Source organism: Anabrus simplex, chromosome 6 (genome assembly GCF_040414725.1).
Source record: "Anabrus simplex isolate iqAnaSimp1 chromosome 6, ASM4041472v1, whole genome shotgun sequence".
NCBI classification, from domain to species: Eukaryota; Metazoa; Arthropoda; class Insecta; order Orthoptera; family Tettigoniidae; genus Anabrus; species Anabrus simplex.
This window is the reverse complement of record NC_090270.1, coordinates 265344156-265368041: the sequence shown is the minus strand read 5'-3', so window position 1 is coordinate 265368041 and position 23886 is coordinate 265344156. Positions and strand designations below refer to the sequence as shown.

General features: G+C 41.6%; 1 protein-coding gene across 5 annotated transcripts in view; it reads right to left on the bottom strand.

Moving 5' to 3' along the window:
* The window catches only part of tzn (tenzing norgay), a 63720-nt gene extending 56992 nt beyond the window's left edge, over positions 1-6728 (bottom strand). The window contains exon 1 of one of the 5 annotated variants that reach the window (XM_067150391.2): positions 6516-6728. In XM_067150391.2, coding sequence (XP_067006492.2) covers positions 6516-6585 — 70 coding nt within the window. In that variant the 5' untranslated portion in view covers positions 6586-6728. Of the gene's footprint in view, positions 1-5610; positions 5716-6230; positions 6450-6515 lie in introns of those variants that run through there. The other 4 variants (XM_067150390.2, XM_067150393.2, XM_067150392.2 and 1 more) reach the window with 4 other exon arrangements.
* Between the last annotated feature and the right edge of the window lie 17158 nt (positions 6729-23886).

Below are 23886 nucleotides of genomic sequence, written 5' to 3'. Positions count from 1 at the left end.
GGCTGAGTGGAAAGAAGCAGCTGTGGCCTTAATTAAGTTACAGCCCCAGCATTTGCCTGGTGTGAAAATGGGAAACCACGGAAAACCATCTTCAGGGTTGCCGACAATTGGGTTCAAACCCACTATCCCCTGGATGCAAGCTCACAGCTGAGCGTCCCTAACCGCATGGCCAACTCACCCAGTCTACTGACGCGAGGCTGATGCATTTGATCACTTTCAAATACCATACGACTGAGCCAGGATTGCACCTGCCAAGTTGGGCTCAGAAGGTCAGTGCTCTACTGTCTGAACTACTCAGCCCAGCAACGGCAGGTCTATCCACATCCTCCACCCTCCCTCCGATGTAAGGTATGTGGCCGTAGGTTTTGTGGAGGCTTGGTTTTCTTAGTCACAAGTGACATCAGCACAGGGTAAACAGGTGATGAAAGAATTGCAGGAGAGAAATTAATATTCAGTTATGAGTATTGGCCGACTACAACAATGAATCATTTAAGCATATTGGGTATATATTCACTGATTTGATATCAATTACATTTGAATGATAACCACGCACTACAACTAATGAGGATCCTCTGAGATTTAAAGCACCAATAATGTTTTGACAGTATTGTAGGTAGATCATTTAATGTAAACTCTCATTTATATGTCAATCAGTTGAGTACCAGTAAATTTATGTTCTTTTAGTTTATACAAAGAGTAGGCCTATATTTGTACATATTGATGTATATGAGGGTATAATGTTGACAAAGCCTACTATATTTGATGTTTAATGACAAACAAGTGATTCAATGATTTACTTGGAAGAGAACCAGAGTTGACCAAGAATTAAAGAAGAAACTTATGAGACTGACACAAAATAAATGGAAGAATTACCAGACTAAACTAGAGATCCTATGATCACCACTTTACTCTCCTTAAGTCGTGAGATCAAGCAAATTAGCATGTTACTTCAAGGTTTAATTCATCTGAGGTAATGTCATTAATTGAATGTGTAGGCTTAAATTCAATATTTTTACTAACTTGGATAAAACTATTCAACATCTGACTAAGCACTGGATCAATACTGTACCTGAAAACTGGAGGACCTCCATAATTAAAACCTTGTATTACAGAAAAGGAAAGACGAATGACTCCAATTTGTACAGAGGAGTTGTGCTGGAGAACAATATTTCCAAAATCTTCAAAAGAATCCTAAAAACCAAACTAGAAGCAGAAGCAAAAATACCAAGAATGCCAATTCAGATTTATGCATGGGAAGAGAACCATAACTTACATGCAGTTAAATATCTGTTTGAGAAAGTGAGGAGAAACTAAGCCACCCGAGACGAAAATATTATGCAATTTTCATTGATTTCAGGTAGGCATTTGAAATCTTAAACAAGGAAACCCTAGTAGCAAAGATCAAAAACAAGATTCAGAATTCCCATCCTTTAATCAAACCACTAGAAAACATCCTGTCACAAAATTTTGTACCGACTGATGACAGTGTCACCACATCGGAAATAATCAAGCAAGGCCTGCAAGGTGACCCTATAGGCTCCCTCCCATTCAGCATTGCCAAAGCAGCCATCACAACCATCCACAACACACGATGGACACTACATTTATCCTATATGCAGATAACATAGTATTGGGATACTTGAACAAAGAAGGACTGAAAATAGCTTTTACGGAACTTGAAAATGGCTAAAGGAAAATCAACTCACAATTAACCTAGAGAAGATGGTCCAAACGATATTCAGAAAAAATGAGGGAAAACCTCAATGAAAGACATCTTCGTATTAAATGGGGAACCACTGACAATTTTCAACAAGTTCATATACCTTGGAATAAACCCATAAACTATGACAATGTCTTTTAAATGCCACATACAAGAAAGAACAGCAGCATTGATGCTCCTTAACACTACTATCTCTCCCAGTAAAACTTCAGTACCCAGTGGGCATAAGATAAGTTAGAGATCCTACATGGTGTGGCTCAGATGATGGTGTGGTGATTATTTTTTTTTTAAAGGAAGTAGAACTAGGCAACCATCCTCTATACAACACTAATCAGAGAGAAAAAAATGGAAGGGATCTGACACTTTGAATAATGAAGATATCGGTCAAAGGAGGATAAGGGCCACGAAGGGCGTGAAAATGAAAGACTCCCTAGGATTTGCAATACCAATATAGTTGGTCCATTATTGGTCATTATAAATTTTCTAGCTAACACATTCCTGGTTGCCAGCGTTTCGTCCCAGTGTGCTAAGTTGGGCTCATTAGTTGGTAAACAGCACACCCACCAAGATGCATGGCTAGTGCATACCGTGGAGGCCATTGCGTAGGCTACTTGGGGCCACCGGCAGTACCAATGCACTATGAGAGACTTTGTCTCTTTTTCAAAAATTGGTGCCTGCCTGGCCATCGGATGATAAAGATGTTGATTCCCATAGGGAACCTGAAATATTTGCTCTGAATGAGTAAATTTATAATACCAATATAGTTGGTCTGTTATTGGACGTTATCAATTTTCCAGCTAACTCATTCCTGGTTGCCAGCGTTTTGCCCCAGTGTGCTAAGTTGGGCACATCAGTTGGTAAATAGCACACCCACCAAGACGCATGACTAGTGCATACCGTGGAGGCCGCTGCATAGGCTACTTGGAGCCACTGGCAGTGCCAATGCACTATGAGAGACTTTGTCTCTTTTTGAAAAATTGATGCCTGCCTGGCCATCGGATGATTACTTTAGTCTAGTTTTGCAAGAGAAAGACACCAGACAAGGTATAGACCATCACTCAAGTGCTTTCGATCCTATCACAGTAGAGGAACTCTCACTTGCAATAAGAAACAGTAAGGACAGGAAGGCGTGTGGACCTGACCCGATACATAATGAATATCTGAAAGATGCAGCACCGATACTCGTAAAAACGTGGACCGCTTTGATGAATGAATGCTTGCGACAGGGAAGAATCCCAGACTCTTGGAGAAGATCAAGAATGAAAATGTTGTATAAAGGGAAAGGTGACTCCGGTGATCTTAATGCATATAGAGGCATTGCTTTGGAAAATACTCTCTTCAAACTTATAATGAAGATACTTACTACAAGACTGATGCAACTGGTAGACGAGAAAATTCTGGAAGAACAATTCGGCTTCCGTAAGCAGAAATCGACATTGCAAGCTATCAACTACTTGCTAGACATAATCCAGGACACTTTAAGATTTCCTAAACAGAAGGTAGGCCTATACGCAGTCTTCATAGACTTCACTAAAGCTTTCGACCGAATCAATAGAAGCATACTAGTGAGAGAGCTCACAGAAATGATTGGTCTGGAACACCACATCATAAGATTGATTAAGGATACTCTACATAACAACTAGGTAGAAATAGATCACAGCTTAACCAGATCTGACCCTATCAATCACACAAACAAACCGAGTACTCCAAGGTGATCCTCTAAGCCCTCTTCTATTTAACGTCACTACTGAAGATGTAGTACATGTCTTACATCTTCAGAAAGTAAAAGTCGTCCTATATGCTGATGATATGGTCTTGACCTCAAAATCAAAAGAGGATCTTCAGGAAAACTTGAATCAATTAGCAATACAGGCCCAAAACAACGATCTTGAAATAAACCTTAAGAAAACAATGACAATGACCTTTAGAAAGTGCAGAAGAACAGCCAAGGATAACATTCTTTATCTCAGAGATGAGCCACTGATTCAAACCTGTCATTTCAAATACCTACGAATTACTCTTCAGACGCAAGGGAAAATATTCACATGTCACGTGAAAGATAAGGTGATATGTGCTGTCAGATCAATGAATGACATTAGTCATCTCTGGGACATGTCTCTGCAATCAGCAATGAGACTCTTTAAAGGGAAATTGGATCTAATACGGGATAATTTAAGCAAAAGTAATCTGAAAGACTTAGAGAAAGTGAAAGCTATATATTTAAAGAAACTGCTTTGCCTATCGAAATACACCCCTTTGAGTTGACATATGAACTAGCAGGAGAACCTTTCTTTACAAGTAACAAGTAACTAATCTCATTTTGTTCCGTACTGAAGAGAACAATAAGTAAAATTCTTTCAAGAATAAATTTACTGTGTCCACCTATTCAATACAATTATATTCTGTAGTGATTAAATAATAGGTGGACACAGTAAATTTATTCTTGAAAGAACCTTTCTTTATCGAAGAACTTCAACTGGATCACCAACTACCATCCACAAGACAGTACAACAAGGTACTACAAGAACTACTAGCAAAAAAGAAGGAGATCCCAATTGATTTCTACTCCACAACAGCCATGACATCAACAGACATCAACAGAATTAAGACAAAAAGTGACCCGTTTTGTGGTGCATGGTTTTCACCATAGTATTTGTGAAACAGAGGAGTTCCATGTGCCAACACTAGAGTGCATTTGTAAATTATATAAAAAACATGTGATAGATATCACGCTCTTATGTGTTCTAAGAGGTTGTCGTCGATAACAAAATTATGTAAATAGTTTTATGTAATGCACATTGTGCAAACTTATTCCTTAATAGTAATATAAGGAAAGATCTTCATTGAGGTAATCACATAAATGGGATTGTAAATAAAGGGTACAGATCTCTGCACATGCTTATGAGGGTGTTTAGGGATTGTAGTAAGGATGTAAAGGAGAGGACATATAAGTCTCTGGTAAGATCCCAACTAGAGTGCGGTTGCAGTGTATGGGACCCTCACCAAGATTACTTGATTCAAGAACTGGAAAAAATCCAAAGAAAAGGAGCTCGATTTGTTCTGGGTGATTTCCGACAAACGAGTAGAGTAACAAAAAATGTTGCAAAGTTTGGGCTGGGAAGACTTGGGAGAAAGAAGACGAGCTGCTCGATTAAGTGGTATGTTCTGAGCTGTCAGAAAGATGGTGTGGAATGTCATTAGTCGACGAAAAAGTTTGAGTGGTGTCTTTAAAAGTAGGAAAGTTCACAATATGAAGATAAAGTTGGAATTCAAGAGTACAGATTGGGACGAATATTCGTTTATAGGAAGGGGAGTTAGGAAATGGAATAACTTACCAAGGGAGATGTTCAATAAATATCCAATTTCTTTGCAATCATTTAAGAAAAGGTTAGGAAAACAACAGATAGGGAATCTGCCACCTGGGCGACTGTCCTAAATGCAGTGATCAGTAAGGATTGATTGATTTTGATTAAAATTGGTACGCCTACTAAGTAGCTGCTTACTGGAGAACCAATTAAAGTCTTCAACTACAACGATTCTTACGATAATTTTACCGCCCAGAATGATTCTACAATGATTTTTACTGGCATAAATAGAATTTAACTTACAGCACGTCACTACCGCATAAATTCACCGAATGTCGAATTCGCAAGCACATGTATTTATTTGGCTTAAATATCTATATCCAAGTGTTTGGAATTCCAGATTTACATAAGCTTTGATTACAACAAATCCTAAATGACAAATTTATTAACAAATAGGGTCTAGCTTATATCTATATCTCCTGCGATGGATAATGAGGAATTAGCAAATGACGTCAACGGTGCATAACACAATGCCAACAATGCTTAAAGTCAAAGAAAATTCACGTGTACAAAGAAAAAACTTACCACCGATTTAAGGCCAATGCAAACAAATGTAACCAGAATAACCTCAAACTGTCAGCGATCGATGCACAAACTACTATAATATTATAGCATTAGTGTTTGAAGTTCTAACGTTGGCTGCCCTATATTAAGCGTAGGTATATCACGCAAGTTACAAGGGGGCGGGGGTGGTATCTTGAAATATTTCGAGAAAAACATCGGAAAGTCACTATTTCGAAATGTCAATTCATGTGGATGATCACTACTCATTATCATAATAACGCACACCTGTGTCATTGCAGATGACATATTCTGTTACAAGGTAAGATTAAATCTGTACTGGTTTTATTTTAGATTATTAAATCCACTGGTAATGCATTAACACTACCAGCTATCGTCAAATACCCTGTCGTTCTGATCTTTCTTTTATGGGGTAGCCTACTTTGCCATGACAAAGTAGTATGACAAAAGGTCTCTTCAGTTGAAATACATTGGTAATTCCTTTCGAACTTTTCTAATGAGCACATGGATCAGAACATGCCTTAAAGTGGTCACCGTTCTTGTTTTAAATCTAACTTATAGGTATGTATCACTGATCAGTCTGTCTTGTATGCTACAGTATAATTATCATGTAGCTTTCTAACCTTACTTTGATCCGCGGACGACATTCCAATGTTTTAATATGCACCTCGAAATCGGCATGCTTGTAATGAAGATATCCCCTCTTTCGAATCCTCACCTTTAAAATATGCAGCAGTTACAAAATCCGGTACTCGATTATGAACTGCACCAAGAATTGTACGGAACATAACGTGAGCACGTGATACACTAACAAATGACAAAATAAAACTGCATGCCTGACATACTCCTCTTATAGCTTAAACCTAATTAAAAGCTTTGTCATCAGAAAGAAAAGCAGATTCTCGTACCTTCTAAACAGCTTATTGCAGTTATAATAATAATAATAATGATGAAGTACGAAGTCTGCTTGTTTATCATAATTTCTACTAGTTTGCGGTGAAGATGGTTTTACGAAAATCGATATAAATTTGAAGCAAGTATCCGAGAATATAGAGGAAAAACCGTTGCCTACGTTATAATACAAGGCCTGGAAATAGAGCCCGTAAAACGCTATGGAAGTGGTTACACTGAAGTTCAATGCCGGGCCGCTAGGATCGCTTTCTTGCCCCCTGTCTACCAGGCTCGCGCCTTTAAACGTGTTCATTGACTGAGTTGGTTGTGAATTTATTATGTATTTGTCTGATGTTAAGCATTCGCAGTTCCAGTCATGGTTTATTCACGAGAAATTAAAGGTAGTGGAATTTCGTTTCGCAAGTTTCCAGTGAATGTTCAATGTTTGAAACATTATACAGAGGAATTATTGCGCATGAGATACGACTTCAAGCTGATCGAACTAGGCCTCTGTTCCTAAGTTTTGATCCGAGTTACGTCATAAGAATCGGGCGATCCCAAAATTTGTCACTGGACTTTTTTTTAAACTATGCTACCGTGACCGGCAATCATTTGAAAGGCATCTTCAAACTCAGAAATCTTAAAATAGGAAACCAACGAGGAAAATAATTTGCCCAACAAATTTCACGAAAACGAATGTAGCAAGAGCTAAAAATATTGTATTTTCCCCTGAAACAATCTCTGGTTTGAAAAGTATGGAGGTGGTTTTGTCCCGAGGGCATAAAATACAGTTTAAAATAAGCCATTTGTTTTATGGAGCATTTTATTAAATTGTTCAATGCGCATAACGTCTGCAACACCTCGCATGGGACGTATTCAGGAATGAGAACAAACGAGCATCGTTTAACCGGGCGGGTTGGTCGTACGGTTAGGGGTGCGCGGCTGTGAGCTTGTATCCGGGAGATAGTGGGTTCGAATCCCACTGTCGGCAGCCCTGAAGATGGTTTTCCGTGGTTTCCCATTTTGATACCAGGTAAATGCTGGGGCTGTACCTTAATTAAGGTCACGGCCGCTTCCTTCCAACTCCTAGGCCTTTCCTATCCCATCGTCGCCATAATACCTATCTGTGTCGGTGCGATGTAAAGTCACTAGCAAAAAAAAAAGTATCTTTTAGTACTGAAGATGAACTCCTCAGTTGGTTAATGAATGATTTCCTGTCATATATTAAGAAACTTAAAATGCATTCAGAGAAAGTAAAAAAGAATCATGAGAGAAATGTATCAGGCATAGATCTTGACTACCCAGTCCACTGTGGCCTGCGTAAAATATCTCATAAGTATACATTTGCATTATGCATTGACGAGGAACCTAACGAACTATGACATCGAGCTCTTCTTCAACTACCTAAGACGCCAAGCGGAATACAATGACATTATGGTTCGTGTGGCAAAAAAAAAAAAAAAAAAAAAAAAAAAACCAACATTGTGTCTTATTCGTTTTCAAGATCGAGGAGCCCTCAGATACCGAAAATCATCGCCTGTGGCACTTCTGCAGTGAACGACGGAATTTGTCACTTCCGCTACGCAGTACTTGTCCCGAAGAGAGTTACTAAAAGGTGTACGTTTATCTTTTCGAAAGACATGTTCAACAGTGAAATTAAGTGTGGAAAGTGTAAAGGCGACAAACCACCTCTTTTTCTACTATGAAAATTTCTGTGACCTCTGTTAGACAACATTGCTTTGAGCCACTCAAGTAGAAGAGAGAAAGTTTTAAAACTTGATAAGAAGCCCCTCAGAAGGAAAGTTTTGAAACTTCAATGACATATCCAAGCCAATGCAGCACCGCTCTATAAATAAAGTACTGGCACTACTCGCAAAAACATTCATTTCTTTTATTTAGGATATACTTTACTTATTGACATATACGGCCATGCGAATAGAAGGGGGCAAGACCGCGATCCTAGCGGCTGAATGGTGAACTAGGAAGCAACCCGTTTCCACGAGTGCATTTCAAGGTCTTGTATTATAGCGTAGGCAACGGGAAAAACAGAGTATTAAAAAACGGAGATGATGGACATGCTGTATAGAGTATAGTCGTATTTCTTCAGTAAATGAAGAAGGTTCAACGGACGTATTCCAAACTCCTGCTATCGTCCTCGTCAAAGAGATGTAGGGGTCCTTACGTAAACAAAGTTGTCAACGAGTAAGTACATGCTGTGATACGTCACCATGGCGCCAGTTATGAATGTCTTCACTACTTGTCGATCGTAACAAATGAGCTGTCGTGAGCACCGATTCGCAACACGTCCTTCCGTGGGAAATTATGGGACGAGCGCATCGAACGAGATTCGATCCGTGACCTCCCAGTCAGAAATCCCTAATACTCATGAGTAATTTAAGTGTAATATATAAAAGGAAGATACAGCAAGAGACAGTGGAAGTGAATGAGTAAGTGTAATAGAATATCAGTGCAGTGAATAAGTGCAGAATTGCAATTATGATTAAAAGCATTTCTTAAAGCTAGTCTCAACTTGGAACATTTCAGTGAGCAGAGAATGAGGCAAAATTGTGCAATCAGAATATTGGTCAGAGAAACAAGTAAACAGACTACATGGTCATAGTTAGAAGCTTTTAGAGGGTGGACCAGGAAAAGCAAACCTGTTGTTGGTCACGTAGCAAGGTGCCCTGTAAAAATAAGAACGCATGCTGTGGTGCAATAATTCTTTCTAGAAAGAATCTCTGGAAGGTCACCAGTCACATGTACATCCATGAGACGGGTGGGACCACACTTGAAGTAACCAATAGGAAACTAACAGATCAGGGATGTGAGGGAACATAGTAGTAGGGGATGACTTGTTCCAGAAGCTCAGAGAAATGATAAAGGGGAGTGACAAGGGAGCCTCTTGGTCATTCGGTCATTCGGGCATTCTGCATCATCCTGTCATTCTGTGTCATTCTGTTGGTAGTAATCCTGGTGTCATTCAGGCCGTTATTCTGTAACATTGGAAAGGAACGTTCTCTTGGGAAGGGACGGACACTAGATCACTTGGCAGAGAAGAGACTCTGTAGAATAAAGTCAGTAAAGATAGCAGTATATGGTGTTAGTCAGATTAGTCAGTAGTTGAGCCTGCCATCAGTTAGTGAAGACAGCAGTATAAGAAGTTATTCAAATTAGGCAGCAATTAAGACTGTCAAGCAGTAGAACTGGTTAGCAGTGTCCCACACGTTAAAGTACAGAGACAGTACTTAGAGAGCTCACTGAGTGTTCGAAGGAGACTGTAGCTTCAGTTAGTATTCACCTTAGAGTTCTGTGTTCGAGTCCTGAAACCGTCAGGGAAGATTCAGAGGAACACCACAACGAGGATTCAAGAGAGAAGCAAGAAGAAAGAAGCTTCAAAACCCGAGATAAGTATCAACTAGTTAAAAAACTTTAAAGACTGAAGGGAATTTATAAATGTTGTAAAGTGAATCATAGAAGTGTGTGTATTTTCCAAAGAAGTCAGAGACTGATAAACTGGTTATTTAAAAGTAACATTGAGAAGAGAATAATTACAAGTGTGATGTTATATTACTGGAAGGGTGTATTTGATAGTTTGTTTAAATAAATTAGACTAAGAATTTAATGGTGTCAGAAAGTGTTTTATATAAAGGTCAATCTGTTATTCGAACCCAAGTCCTCAGCCTGTCCTGTTCATAGAATACGACAGAGCTGGAATGCAATAGGCCTTTTATAGAGCAAGCATAGATTTACTATAATCAGTGCTCCATCAGCGTCCATAAGGGAAGATAAGTAGCACCAGTAGGTACGACCGCCTTGATTAAAGAAAGTGCAGATACATTAGGGGCTGTCTGACCGAGGCGGTAAAGGCGTGCTCGGTTCGCCCGGAAGGACGTAGGTTCGAATCCCCGTCAGGAAATCGTAAAATTTAAGAAACGAGATTTCCACTTTCGGAGGTGCACATGGCCCTGAGGTTCACTCAGCCTACACCAAGGTTAATTCCTGGGGGCAAAAGCGGCGGGGCGTAGAGCTAATCACTCTACCCCACCAAGTGCCGAGGTTACGGATAGCGGAAGCCTTTACCTTCCACCCCTCCAAGGGCCTTCATGGCCTGTACGGAGATGACTTTGCTTTGCAAATACATTAGATAACAATCATCCCGAACGTGCTGATACATCTTCATGGATTACGGAGGGGGGGGGGGGGGTGCGAGGGCTTTAATTTCTTTAATTATTAGCGGAAATTTATATAGCGCCACAGTAAGTAGTGGAAATTTTGCATGTGCTGTGAGCTAGGGTTGCAGGGGTATTATTATTATTATTTTTTTTGCCAAGATCATGGACAATGAGCTATGATTCACCCACTTGACGCGCGCATTCGTCAGTCTGACAGTCTCTTTAGTAGTTTCTTAGTGTGCTGTCAAATAGCAAATGATTTTTAATTGCATAATCATGCCGTACTTCTATTTAGTAGAAATAACATGTGTAGGCCTAATATTGCTCCTTTGGTGAAAGTTTTAATTTGTAGTCTAGTATTGAATCAAAATCTCAAAAACTACTAATACCGCACTTCGGTTGGTAAAACCTTTACCTCTCTGTGGAAATTTGCCCAGAGAACATAAAAGAATGTACCTCTTTGTAGTTTTTTTTTGTTCACGCATATACCCCACCATCCCTCCCCTCCCCTCCCCGCCCGCCCGCTGTATCCCACTAACCTGGGTACTTTTTGTTGTCTCTACATTTTTGCCCCCCTCCCCTACACTTTTAACTTCCAATCGCCGCTACTATACCATGGTCCTTGCTCAGTCTAGACTTGGTTTACCGAAGCGTGAATATTGAAGAGGGTACCTATATTAATATACTTACATTCTGTTTTGTGTGAACAAAGGCACAAAAATAATTGACGGAAGTTACCACATCTCATTAACTTCTTTCTCGTACATAAATAGGTTGATATGAATATACCTTCCTTAGCTTCGCAATTTACACTAGTGTCTAAAAGTTAAGTATAATCACCAAACGAGGCCATACCGCCTGATAGGAATCAGACGGATTGCTGAACAAACGGAAACTGACTCACACACCATGTTACACAACTTGTTAAAAAAAAACAAAAAGAGAAAAACCATTGTCAGAAAGGTTCTGATAGCTAAGGTACACCTTTGACAACAACTAACAAAACTTGGTAATGTCTTCCACAACAAAACATGCTGTTAATAGGGGGTATGGTTGCCCCTAACGGCCACACATGCTTCGCAGCGACGTGGTGTCCAAGAGCTCTTGTGGCATTCGATCCCATTCCTCCGAAAGGGCAAAGCGAAGGTCTTGGAGGGTTCTTGGTGGAGGCTGACGGGATGCAATTCGCCTCCCCAAAGCATCCCAGGCATGTTCTATAGGATTCAGATCCGCAGACCTCGCTGGCCAGTCCATGCGATGAATGTCTTCCCCCGCCGGAAATGCATCCACCAGAGCAGCGCGGTGTGGTCGGGCATTATCGTCCATTAAGAGGAAGTCTGGACCAACCGCACCTCTGAAGTGTCGAACATGTGGTTTCTGTACCTCATCCCTCTATCTCCGAGCGTTAACTGTGTTCCTTGGAGCACCCATGAAGATGTGCAGGTCCGTACTGTTCCCTTCTCCGGGGTCGCTCAGTCGGCGGAACGAGAGTCCCAAAGGGTGGACTGTTCGCAGGGCCAACTTGCTGTTACGGGACCGACCGACAGAACATTTATTTTCACAGGGCCATTGGTGACTGGATAGGAGACATAATGTTGAATGAAAATCAGGTCAAAATAACAACAATGTTTATTAAAATATAAATGAAAATCAGCCTGGACAAATGCACAATAAAAAAACATAATACAATATTTCATCAAAGTGATTCAATTCATTATTGCTTGTGAACAAATAAAATGACTGAGTTCTTGCATACTTCTCGGTTTCATTTGATTCCATTACTTCTTCAATGAAACTCCCTCCAACATTTTACTCTGCAACATTGAATTAATCATGTGATTAGCAATGCTATCATTTTCAATTGCAACACAGGTTTAGAAAATTCTCAGGTGAATTACTTTAATACCACTTTGAGAAACTTCACTATCGAAATTTGCATTTACTTATTAAAACAAAATTGATAAAGATTTACTTTACCACACTTGTGAAAAATCCTTTCTAAATCATTTATCACTATCATGAAATTCTTTAGCTTATTCTTAATAAGTTCTGTTTAAATCACTTTTGGAAAACTCCTTACAATGTTTGAGATCGTCATTATAAATTTTGGAAAACTCTTTACCACTTCGAGAAATTTCTTACAATGTTTGAAAATTTTGAAAAATCCTTTGGCGAACTTCCCCTCTCTCGTAGACTTCGCTCGACTGTATTCCTTTAGAATTCTTAATAACACTTCCTAACTAACTAGCATTGTATGAATGGATAGAGTATCACGGAACACTATGTGGAATCAACAACAACAATATCAGTGCATCATCAATCACATCAAATACACGAAAGATAAGCATTCCTGGAATGATGTGGGTAAATGTCACGAAATAACATAATTCTAACAACTGTTTAAAAGTAGATTTATCACACAATAGAACTAAAATATTTTAATTGTTATTATTATTATTATTTTATTATAACTTTCTCTTCCTCTTGAATTCGGTTGAAGACCCTTACAACATTACCTGATCATAATGAGAACTCCTCATAACTGTAGTTATAAGATGAAATAGGATGACAAAATTTTTCTCGATGAGTAATCATCACCATCATTAGAAATATGCGTTTAAGAGCCTCGAGAAAATCAAATAATGATTAAGTCGTGCATTATTCATATCAGTTGTTGAGCGAAGAACAAGAACTATTATTAGTTCCTAAATCTTTTCATACCATCATAAATCACTATCACCATCATCACTCAATATAATCACTGTGATCCATTATAATTATTATGACTGATATGCACCCTAGTAGTCCCGTATCGTCAATTCATCAAAATTTACTATCACAATGATCGCTCAGTTTTCTCAACAACTCGTTAAAATTTTCCGACCTTCATTATTATTATTAAAATTATTTTTATTTCCTACAATGGTTCCTAGAACGTTCTCTCGATGAGTTGTTCCTATTACTCGTCGATTACCTTCCCTTCTAGTATCAATCATCATACATGTCTAACAGCTTTTTAAGATTACGATTTAATCATAATTTACTCCTATTTAATCACATCTTCTTTATCATGATTATTATTACCTTATTTTATTTTCATTATTATTATTATTCTCGTTATTATTAGGTCTTAATCCCTTATAATGTCCTTTTGAAGATCGTGATTACTTCTGACCTTGTAAACTCACTGGCAACAGGGATTACTCATCACCGAATTCGAAAAAAGGAAACCATTATTCCAAGAAAATGCAAAGATAGGACAATATTGAAATCACATATCAACGAAGGAATGAATACTCTACCATCACCATTAAGTACAACATTACTAAAGAAACTACATTCCTCTAAGCAAGAATACAATCTACTAGGCATCTACTAAAAGAGAAGAAATTTTACAGCGGTACTTATAGTTCCGATGAGAGTTCGTGGCGTCGGGATGCTGCTATGGGCGCCGGTGTCCTCTTCCTCAGCTATGATGGTTTACAGGTGTACAAGGTCATCGTGTTGGCGTGCACACTGGAGTCTAATCCATCATGACTATGGCTACGTCCAGTATTGTCGTATTACTCCAGCAAAGTTCCGGAAAATTCCAAGCTTTTCCTCGTGTTTGTTGCATCTTGGCTGCTAAGTTTCACGGAGATAGCTGAAACTGAAATTCTGTATTAACAATAGAATCCACACTAGTTGTAACTCACTAAATTATTCACAACACTTAACTGGTGCAACGATGTATTTTCAGGTCCAGGTTTACTACCAGCTTCGACTTCCAAACCCAGTCACCTAGTTACGATACGTCTTAAAGCTGACAACTAATATTATTGGTTATTACGATGTTTAAAGGCCAGATTACTCCTCGAATATTCCCTTAAGGTCGTGCCTTTCCTTTATAATGTCCAACGGAACATTCCATGAGTTTCTACTATAAAACTCGACTTCAATAAACACACGAACTGTCTGCGGTTCAGCAAGTTCCACACGGGAAAATGTGCGGCTGTAATAAACCCGCTGAATACTGCATGGAGCTAACGACAAGTTGCACGGGCACTCAAATAAAGCAATGGTTGTGCCTTACGAGAATTATACAGGTATTAACGTCGTCTGCAAATACTCTTCTTTTCCGTAGAGAATGCACTGTTCATCTTCTCCGTAAGAATACGACTGTACGACTTTCTTCAAAATTATTCTGTTCGTCGTTTCTTAAGGTACTCTTCTGTACTGTTCGGTGTTTCACAAGGGACTCTTCCTCGACTTTGTTCTAGAAAAATCCTAAGATTTTCTAGCGCCTTCCTTTATTTCCATTGGCTGTTGGCCATCATGCGCCGTGATTCGTCTTTCACAGCTGTGAGTGGATTTTCGAGAATAATCTCCCCTCTCGTCTGTCAGTGTGTCAGGTGACGTAACTGCGTGCGCTGGCAGTCTTCAACAGCTGTTGACCTACTTTCGGCTGGCTCCCATCGGCACGGCACGGTAACAGCTGATACACGCGGTCTCGTAAACCAATAATCCGTAATAAAATTTTGCCCATCTTTCCTAAATTAACTGAGGCACCATTTAGACGGGTACAGTACGGACATTCAACATGATGCCGCACCACACCATGACGCCACCACCACCATACTGGTCCCGTTCCACGATGTTCCTGTGGTTGTATCGGCTACCCGGTTCTCTCCAGATTAATGTGCGATGGGAACCGTTCTGCAATCTGAAGCGGGATTCATCTGTAAAGAGCACATGCCTCCATTCAGTCATGGTCCAGTTTCGATGTTGACGGCTCCACAGTAAACGGGCTCGTCTCTGTACTGGAGTGAGCAGGACGCACACCGCTGGACGTCGGGCAAACAGCCCTGCTGTTCTGAGTTTCCGGTACACAGTTTGCCGGGAAACAGCAACTCCTGAGACGGCTGCAAGCTCCGCCGACAATTGTCTCGAGGTGCACTCCGATTTCGTCGGGCGGTTAAGGCCAGATATCGGTCCTGCTGTGGGGTGGTTACCCTTGGTTGACTTGCTACTGGCCTATGACTAACATCTCCTGTGTCTCGAAATCGTCTCCAAAGCCTGGAAATGACACATTGTGGCACAGTCAAGGATACGGCGACTTCGGTCTGTGTCTGTCCTGCTTCCAGGCGGCCGAGTATTCTGCCTTGCAAAACGGGGTCCAAATGGCGTCGTTGTGCCATTATGTTGTCTGGTGGTGGTGGTGATTATTGTTCTGAGAGGAAGTACAACTAGGCAACCATCCTCTATATAACACTAATCAGAGGGGAAAAAATGGAAGGGATCCGAGACTTCGAAAAATGAAGATATAGGCCAAAGAAAGACAAGGGCCACGAATGGCGTGAAAATGAAAGACTCCCTAGGCCTCGCAAACCTAATAGCGTCGGGGTCGGAAAAGAACAAGAGTTGACCAAGAGAGGTCGGATAGGATAGATGAAAGTGTGGAGCCTGGCACAAGTAAGTGGAAGCAATGTCAGGACTCAGCTAAGGGCTCCGTGGTCGCCGACCCACGCTCCAAAGTTCAGAGCCCCTGGGGCCCCTTTTAGTCTCCTCTTACGACAGACGGGGGATACCGTGGATGTTATTCTACCGCCCCCACCCAGAGGGGTTGTCTCATTCACCACGAGGCTACACTCAGTACACTATAACAGGGCAAACACCACTGAGGGGATATGGGGTGCAGATACTGGCTGTGTTTACCTTGCGGTTACGCCGCTAGTCAAAGCAGGGAACACTCCTTTCCTATGCAGAGCGAACACGTAAGGTTGGTAGGTGCTTATGTCGTGCGATTTGCGGTCTGTTTCCTGTTACTCTGCTTGTAACTTATGCTTAACTTTTGAACACTAGTGTATAATAAAGATAGCGTACATTGTGGAAATTGAATACATTAACCTCTACAGAAAGTTGTTAATAAGGTATGTCTCTCAACACACTGGTACCTATCACAAAACTGTTCACACAGCACAGATGCACTGTTCTTATGGTTGGTAGCAACTCTTGTCCCTGCAGATAAGAGGACGGAAACTGTACACGGCTAATCGCATCATCATTATAACACTCTGTCCGGCTCCATGGCTAAATGGTTAACCGTGCTGGCCTTTGGTCCCGGGTTTGATTTCCGGCAGGTTCGGGAATTTTAACCATAATTAGTTAATTCCGTTGGCATGGGGACTGGGTGCTTCTGTTGTCTTAATCATCATTTCATCTTCACCATCACCATGACCACGACGCGCAGGTCGCCTACAGGTGTCAATTCAAAAGACCTGCACCTGGCAAGCCGAACTCGTCCTCGGACACTCCCGGCACTAAAAGCCATACGTCATTTCATTATAACACTGGATAAGAGGCTCACCTCGTCACAGGTTTCCGACAGCCCGCCTGGTGGCCATGATCGTTAAGGTGTCAAGTCTGTATGGTCTGATACAGTGGTTAGCCGGTTCGAGTCCCGTTGGACGGGTAGAAGAGGTGGTGGTATACTATTTCTAATCACTAGATTGCTTGCCAAAAGCCTGGATTCATTTCCAAACCTCTCCGTAGTGTTGATATGGAGTGAGGGCATATAATGCTGTTGATGCTGATTTGTCCTTCGGATGGGGACTAAAGCTTTGAGCAGACCCCCTTGGTGCTATTCGACAGGAGTAGGCTACGTGCCGGAACCGCGTTTCACCCTCTCCCTACGTCATTACCATCATCATCATCGTCATCCCACATTCAGACACCCCCTGTGGGTGGGAGCGGTATAATAACACCCACGGTATCCCCTGCCTGTCGTAAAAGGCGACTAAAAGGGGCCTCAGGGGCTCTAACTTGGGAGCGTGAGTTCTGGTATTGCTTCCACTTACTTGTGCTTGGCTTCTCAGTTTCATCTATCCTGTCCGGCCTCTGTTGGTCAATTTTTTTTCTTTTCCGACCGCGACGGTATTAGATTGCGACGCCTAGGGAGTCTTTAGTTTTCACGCCATTCGTGGCCCTTGTCTTTCTTTGGCCTATAACTTCATTTTTCGAAGTGTCGGATCCCTTCCATTTTTTCCCTCTGATTAGTGTTATATAGAGGATGGTTGCCTAGTTGTACTTCCTCTTAAAACAATAATCACCACCACCAGCACCACAACAACAACAACAACAACAACAACAACAACAACAACACCTGCCGGGCTGAGTGGCTCAGACGGTTGAGGCGCTGGCCTTCTAACCCCAACTTGGCAGGTTCGATCCTGGCTCAGTCCGGTGATATTTGAAGGTGCTCAGATATGTCAGCCTCGTGTCGGTAGATTTACTGACACGTAAAAGAACTCCTGCGGGACAAAATTCCAGCACCTCGGCGTCCACGAAAACCGCAAAAGTAGTTTTTTTTTGCTAGGGGCTTTACGTCGCACCGACACAGATAGGTCTTATGGCGACGATGGGATAGGAAAGGGCTAGGAGTTGGGAGGAAGCGGCCGTGGCCTTAATTAAGGTACAGCCCCAGCATTTGCCTGGTGTGAAAATGGGAAACCACGGAAAACCATCTTCAGGGCTGCCGATAGTGGGATTCGAACCTACTATCTCCCGGATGCAAGCTCACAGCCGCGCGCCTCTACGCGCACGGCCAACTCGCCCGGTGCAAAAGTAGTTAGTGGGACGTAAAGTAAGTAGCGTTAAAAAAAATTAAATTTAACAACATTATTATTATTATTATTATTATTATTATTATTATTATTATTCAGATGTGCAGGTCGCCCATGGGAGTCAAATAGAAAGACCTGCACCAGGCGAGCCGAACATGTCCTCAGACACTCATGACATTAAAAGCCATACTATAAGTTAGTAAATAAGTAAGTAAGGTTCCCGATGAAATGCAAAAAGCTGTCAGCACGGTGAGTGAATAACATGGAGAAAAGCGTAATGCGTTCTTAGATTCACCGTTAAGCTGTGACAGCTCGGGCAGGCGTTCAGTTTAATTCCAGTAGGCCGAAATTATTAGTTAAGTGTTAAATGATAATGTTGAAAACAACGTGGATCTTACTTTTCGTTTAAGCAGCTGTTTAAAAATGATGCCCATCGTTCTCGGGAACAAATCAAGCATTTCCCCAGTCCACCTTTTCGCTGCCCTCTATAGAAGTACAGTCCTTGCTGTCCGACTCGTTGGCTGAACGGTCAGCGTACTGGCCTTCGGTTCAGAGGGTCCCGGGTTCGATTCCCGGCCGGGTCGGGGATTTTAACCTTAATTGGTTAATTCCAGTGGCACGGGGGCTGGGTGTATGTGTTGTCTTCATCATCATTTCATCCTCATCACGACGCGCAGGTCACCTACGGGTGTCAACTAGAAAGACCTGCACCTGGCGAGCCGAATCCTTCCTGGGATATCCCGGCACTAAAAGCCATACGACATTTCATTACATTTGAAATGCTCAGCGATGTCCAATGATATGACAGCGCATTTTTAATTCTCTGCCTTTGAAAATCCACAGCCTGTTTCCAGTCATTCGACCGGGTCAGGAATGGAATGAATGAAGCCCCCATCTAGCGGCGAGGATAGGAATTGTGCCGGCAGCCGAAACCTGTCGCACTCCTCTGGTCTTCTGCCTTTATTAATTTACTGTATATTGTTCTAAGGATCCGGACGCAAAATAAGAATTCTCTATTTTTGAAGTACGTGTAGGGTACACACTGGGGTAAAACACTAGGCGGGTATGTGCCATTTAAACAATACGTAACACTTGCCTGTAACTTGTTGGAAGCTACCTAGCTCAACCGCTGCTCACTCTATACCACTGTAGCCCTGATGGACATTGACCGTGCTTTAGGCCTATCGAGAAGGTATCGGTCAAAGGAAGACCAGGGCCACGATGGACGTGAAAATGAGAATAGAGGTAATCTGTACGTTTCTACGAAAGACGTTCATGTGTGTAAACTTACTGAGATGTATTTCGGAGAGAATACATGTAATGGTTTAAGCTCAGTCATGAAAGGAAACATACTTAATGAAGTCACAGCTCAGTTGTATGTAACTTTTTTTTCAAGTTAAAGCTCACATGCTTTAGATCAAAACTCAAAGGACACGCATTTTTATCGCCTTATTATGTAATTTCATCACTGTACCTGAAAATACGTGAGAGAGCTCGCCTGGTGGCAATGATCGTTAAGGTGTTGAAGTCTAAACGGTCTGACGGTTGAGTCCCGTTGGTCGAAAACATTTTCACCAACAGAATGTTCGCAAGGTAGGGGAGGTGGTGGTATACAATTTCTAATCACTAGATTGCGTGCCAAAAGCCTGGATTAAATTCCAGATCTCCCCGCAGTACTCATATGGAGTGAGGGCATATGACGCTGTTGATGGTCACATTAATTTTTCGGAATATTACTGTGTGGCGGAATGATGAGTACCCGTGTAGTGTTTGGGTGTAGGTTTTCCTATTCACGAAAGAAGAATAAGGAAGGAATAGGAGTTTCAATACACCAGTAGTCAATTATCTACAATATGATACCTGTAGGGACGCTGTTGTACAAAAAGAAAACCCTTAGCCGAGTTGAGTGGCTTCGACGGTTAAAGCGCTGGCGTTCTTACCCCATTTTGGCAGGTTCTTTTTTTTTTTTGCTAGGGGCTTAACGTCGCACCGACACAGATAGGTCTTATGGCGACGATGGGGTAGGGAAGGCCTAGGAGTTGGAAGGAAGCGTCCGTGGCCTTAATTAAGGTACAGCCCCAGCATTTCCCTGGTGTGAAAATGGGAAACCACGGAAAACCATCTTAAGGGCTGCCGATAGTGGGATTCGAACCTACTATCTCCCGGATGCAAGCTCACAGCCGCGCGCCTCTACGCGCACGGCCAACTCGCCCGGTCTTGGCAGGTTCGATCCTGCCTTAGTCCGGTGGTATTTAAAGGTACCGGTATTCAAATACACAGACTGACAGAGCAAATGCAGCACCAAGAAGGAGTGGTCAGAACTTTATGCCAATTGCAGGGTAGACTGACGTCACTGTGGTATGCTCATGATGTGAAATGCGCCGCTGTGCTGCGCACGTAGCGAACGATAAATGGGACACGGCGTTGGCGAATGGCCCACTTCGTACCGTGATTTCTCAGGCGACAGTCATTGTAGAACGTGTTGTCGTGTGCCACAGGACACGTGCATAGCTAAGAATGCCAGGCCGCCGTCAACGGAGGCATTTCCAGCAGACCGACGACTTTACGAGGGGTATGGTGATCGGGCTGAGAAGGGCAGGTTGGTCGCTTCGTCAAATCGCAGCCGATACCCATAGGGATGTGTCCACGGTGCAGCGCCTGTGGCGAAGATGGTTGGCGCAGGGACATGTGGCACGTGCGAGGGGTCCAGGCGCAGCCCGAGTGACGTCAGCACGCGAGGATCGGCGCATCCGCCGCCAAGCGGTGGCAGCCCCGCACGCCACGTCAACCGCCATTCTTCAGCATGTGCAAGACACCCTGGCTGTTCCAATATCGACCAGAACAATTTCCCGTCGATTGGTTGAAGGAGGCCTGCACTCCCGGCGGCCGCTCAGAAGACTACCATTGACTCCACAGCATAGACGTGCACGCCTGGCATGGTGCCGGGCTAGAGCGACTTGGATGAGGGAATGGCGGAACGTCGTGTTCTCCGATGAGTCACGCTTCTGTTCTGTCAGTGATAGTCACCGCAGACGAGTGTGGCGTCGGCGTGGAGAAAGGTCAAGTCCGGCCGTAAATGTGGAGCGCCCTACCGCTAGACAACGCGGCAACATGGTTTGGGGCGCTATTGCGTATGATTCCACGTCACCTCTAGTGCGTATTCAAGGCACGTTAAATGCCCACCGCTACGTGCAGCATGTGCTGCGGCCGGTGGCACTCCCGTACCTTCAGGGGCTGCCCAATGCTCTGTTTCAGCAGGATAATGCCCGCCCACACACTGCTCGCATCTCCCAACAGGCTCTACGAGGTGTACAGATGCTTCCGTGGCCAGCGTACTCTCCGGATCTCTCACCAATCGAACACGTGTGTGATCTCATTGGACGCCGTTTGCAAACTCTGCCCCAGCCTCGTACGGACGACCAACTGTGGCAAATGGTTGACAGAGAATGGAGAACCATCCCTCAGAACACCATCCGCACTCTTATTGACTCTGTACCTCGACGTGTTTCTGCGTGCATCGCCGCTCGCGGTGGTCCTACATACTACTGAGTCGATGCCGTGCGCATTGTGTAACCTGCATATCGGTTTGAAATAAACATCAATTATTCGTCCGTGCCGTCTCTGTTTTTTCCCCAACTTTCATCCCTTTCGAACCACTCCTTCTTGGTGTTGCATTTGCTCTGTCAGTCAGTGTATGTCAGAGAAGATGGTGGCAGTCTCAATTGTGTGCAAGTAGATCGGTGTTAGGAGGAAGTTCATTGTTAAATCACTTGAGAACACAAGACATGAGTGAACACTTTCGTAATTTTATGAGAATGGACTCCTATGATTTCGATTTCCTGTTAAATGCAATTGGACCAAAAAAATACACGTGCAAGTTCAATCATGAGAGAAGTTCTTCCGCTCAGGAAAGGCTAGTCATGACTCTCCGTTTTCTTGCTACGGATGATTCATACACCAGTCTTCAATATCTTTTTAAAATTTCAAACCAAGTAATAATAAGCAATATTGTGCCAGAAGTTTGTGGAGCTATAATTGAAGTACTGAAGGACAACATGCAAGTATAAATATGTTTTTTCTTTACGGTTTAAAGGCACGCAAGATAAAATACAGAACATTGATCTTATGTTATTGGTCTCAGCAATATCTGTAAACAGCCTTTCAACACTATCACATTCGCACTTGTCTCCTTCATGAGTGAGTTGAAATAGAGAATGGACGACAGCAATATGCTGTGCCTTTACGTCGTCTTTATCTCACCAGTATCTCAGAATAGTTACACCGAGGTTTCGCCCGCTATTGCACGTTGTGATGTCGAAGACAAATATAGCCTGTATACATTTCAATTTTAAATGAACTGTTAATGCCCAAAGTATAAATTTTGACTGGTTATGATTATATAAAATTTATTATAGCGACGTTCTTAAGTTAATGTGGTGATGACTTTGATATTATTGGTGATTATTCTACACGTAGTGCCAACAAATTCAAAATTTGTAAAGAAATCTTTCAAAGTTGAAAGTACAGACGGTGCATATTTCCCTATGCTATAAGTTACATGAAATCGCATTATTTAAGTTTGCTATTGTACAATACCGTTATGTTAATTATCAGTTGAAAAAATTATAAATTGAGAAACTAATATAAATATTTATTTTAATCTTCAAGTATATTTCTTAAAATTACTGTTTTAAGAATATTATCGAACAAATTAGCAACCTCTAAAAAAATTAAAGATATACTGTATTGCCCCCATTTTTCCCGAGCTAAGCCCAGCCATCGAGCGAGGAATCCCCAGGTGGACCGTTCGATCGTTGGCTATCACTTTCTAGAGGCATTTAAGGGTTGTTAAGGATTGATGACCAAGCAGGATAAAAAGAAATATTAAAACAACACTCTGACATTTATTCACATAAGCAGACAAACAAATGAAATATTCTTGCTAGTTCCTTTTTAATTATACAGAGAACTTTCATAATATTGGATTTCTTCCTCGATTTAGAGTGACACGTGTTCATATCTCCAGCCTTACTGTGCTGTAATGAAACCAAAGAAGTAATTAGGCCACTTGCCTTTTCAAACCAAACATTTGACTGAAAGAATTAAATAAATTAACATGTGTTCAAAGCTTTACCAATTTAAAGTAGTCTCAACACGTGGTTTTAAGATGTACACAACTGAATTTGTCATTTACAGTATTTAATAATAGTCAATGACACCAACATGAACTTCGGTAGAAAATGAAAATTGTTTCCAAAATTCTCAAATTAATTAATTATTATTCTGATTATTATTATTATTATTATTTTCTTATCATTCAATTAACCTGTTTCATTGTCACACGATCGTGTTCTTATTAATTTTCCACTGCATCATTTACCTAATGATCATCATTAGCATTTCAGAGTAATTATTTCTAATTAATTATTAATGACTTATTTTCACAATGTTTCAAAGCAATCATGTGGCTAACGAATGTCTACCTCTGATCTTTGCATTTCATTTCTATTCAAATTAATCTTAAAGTATTTCAGATTTTTTAGAAGTTTACATTACCAACGTGTGAGCTAGTTAAATAAATTTTATTTACAAATCGAGTGCCTTCATAAAGTAAC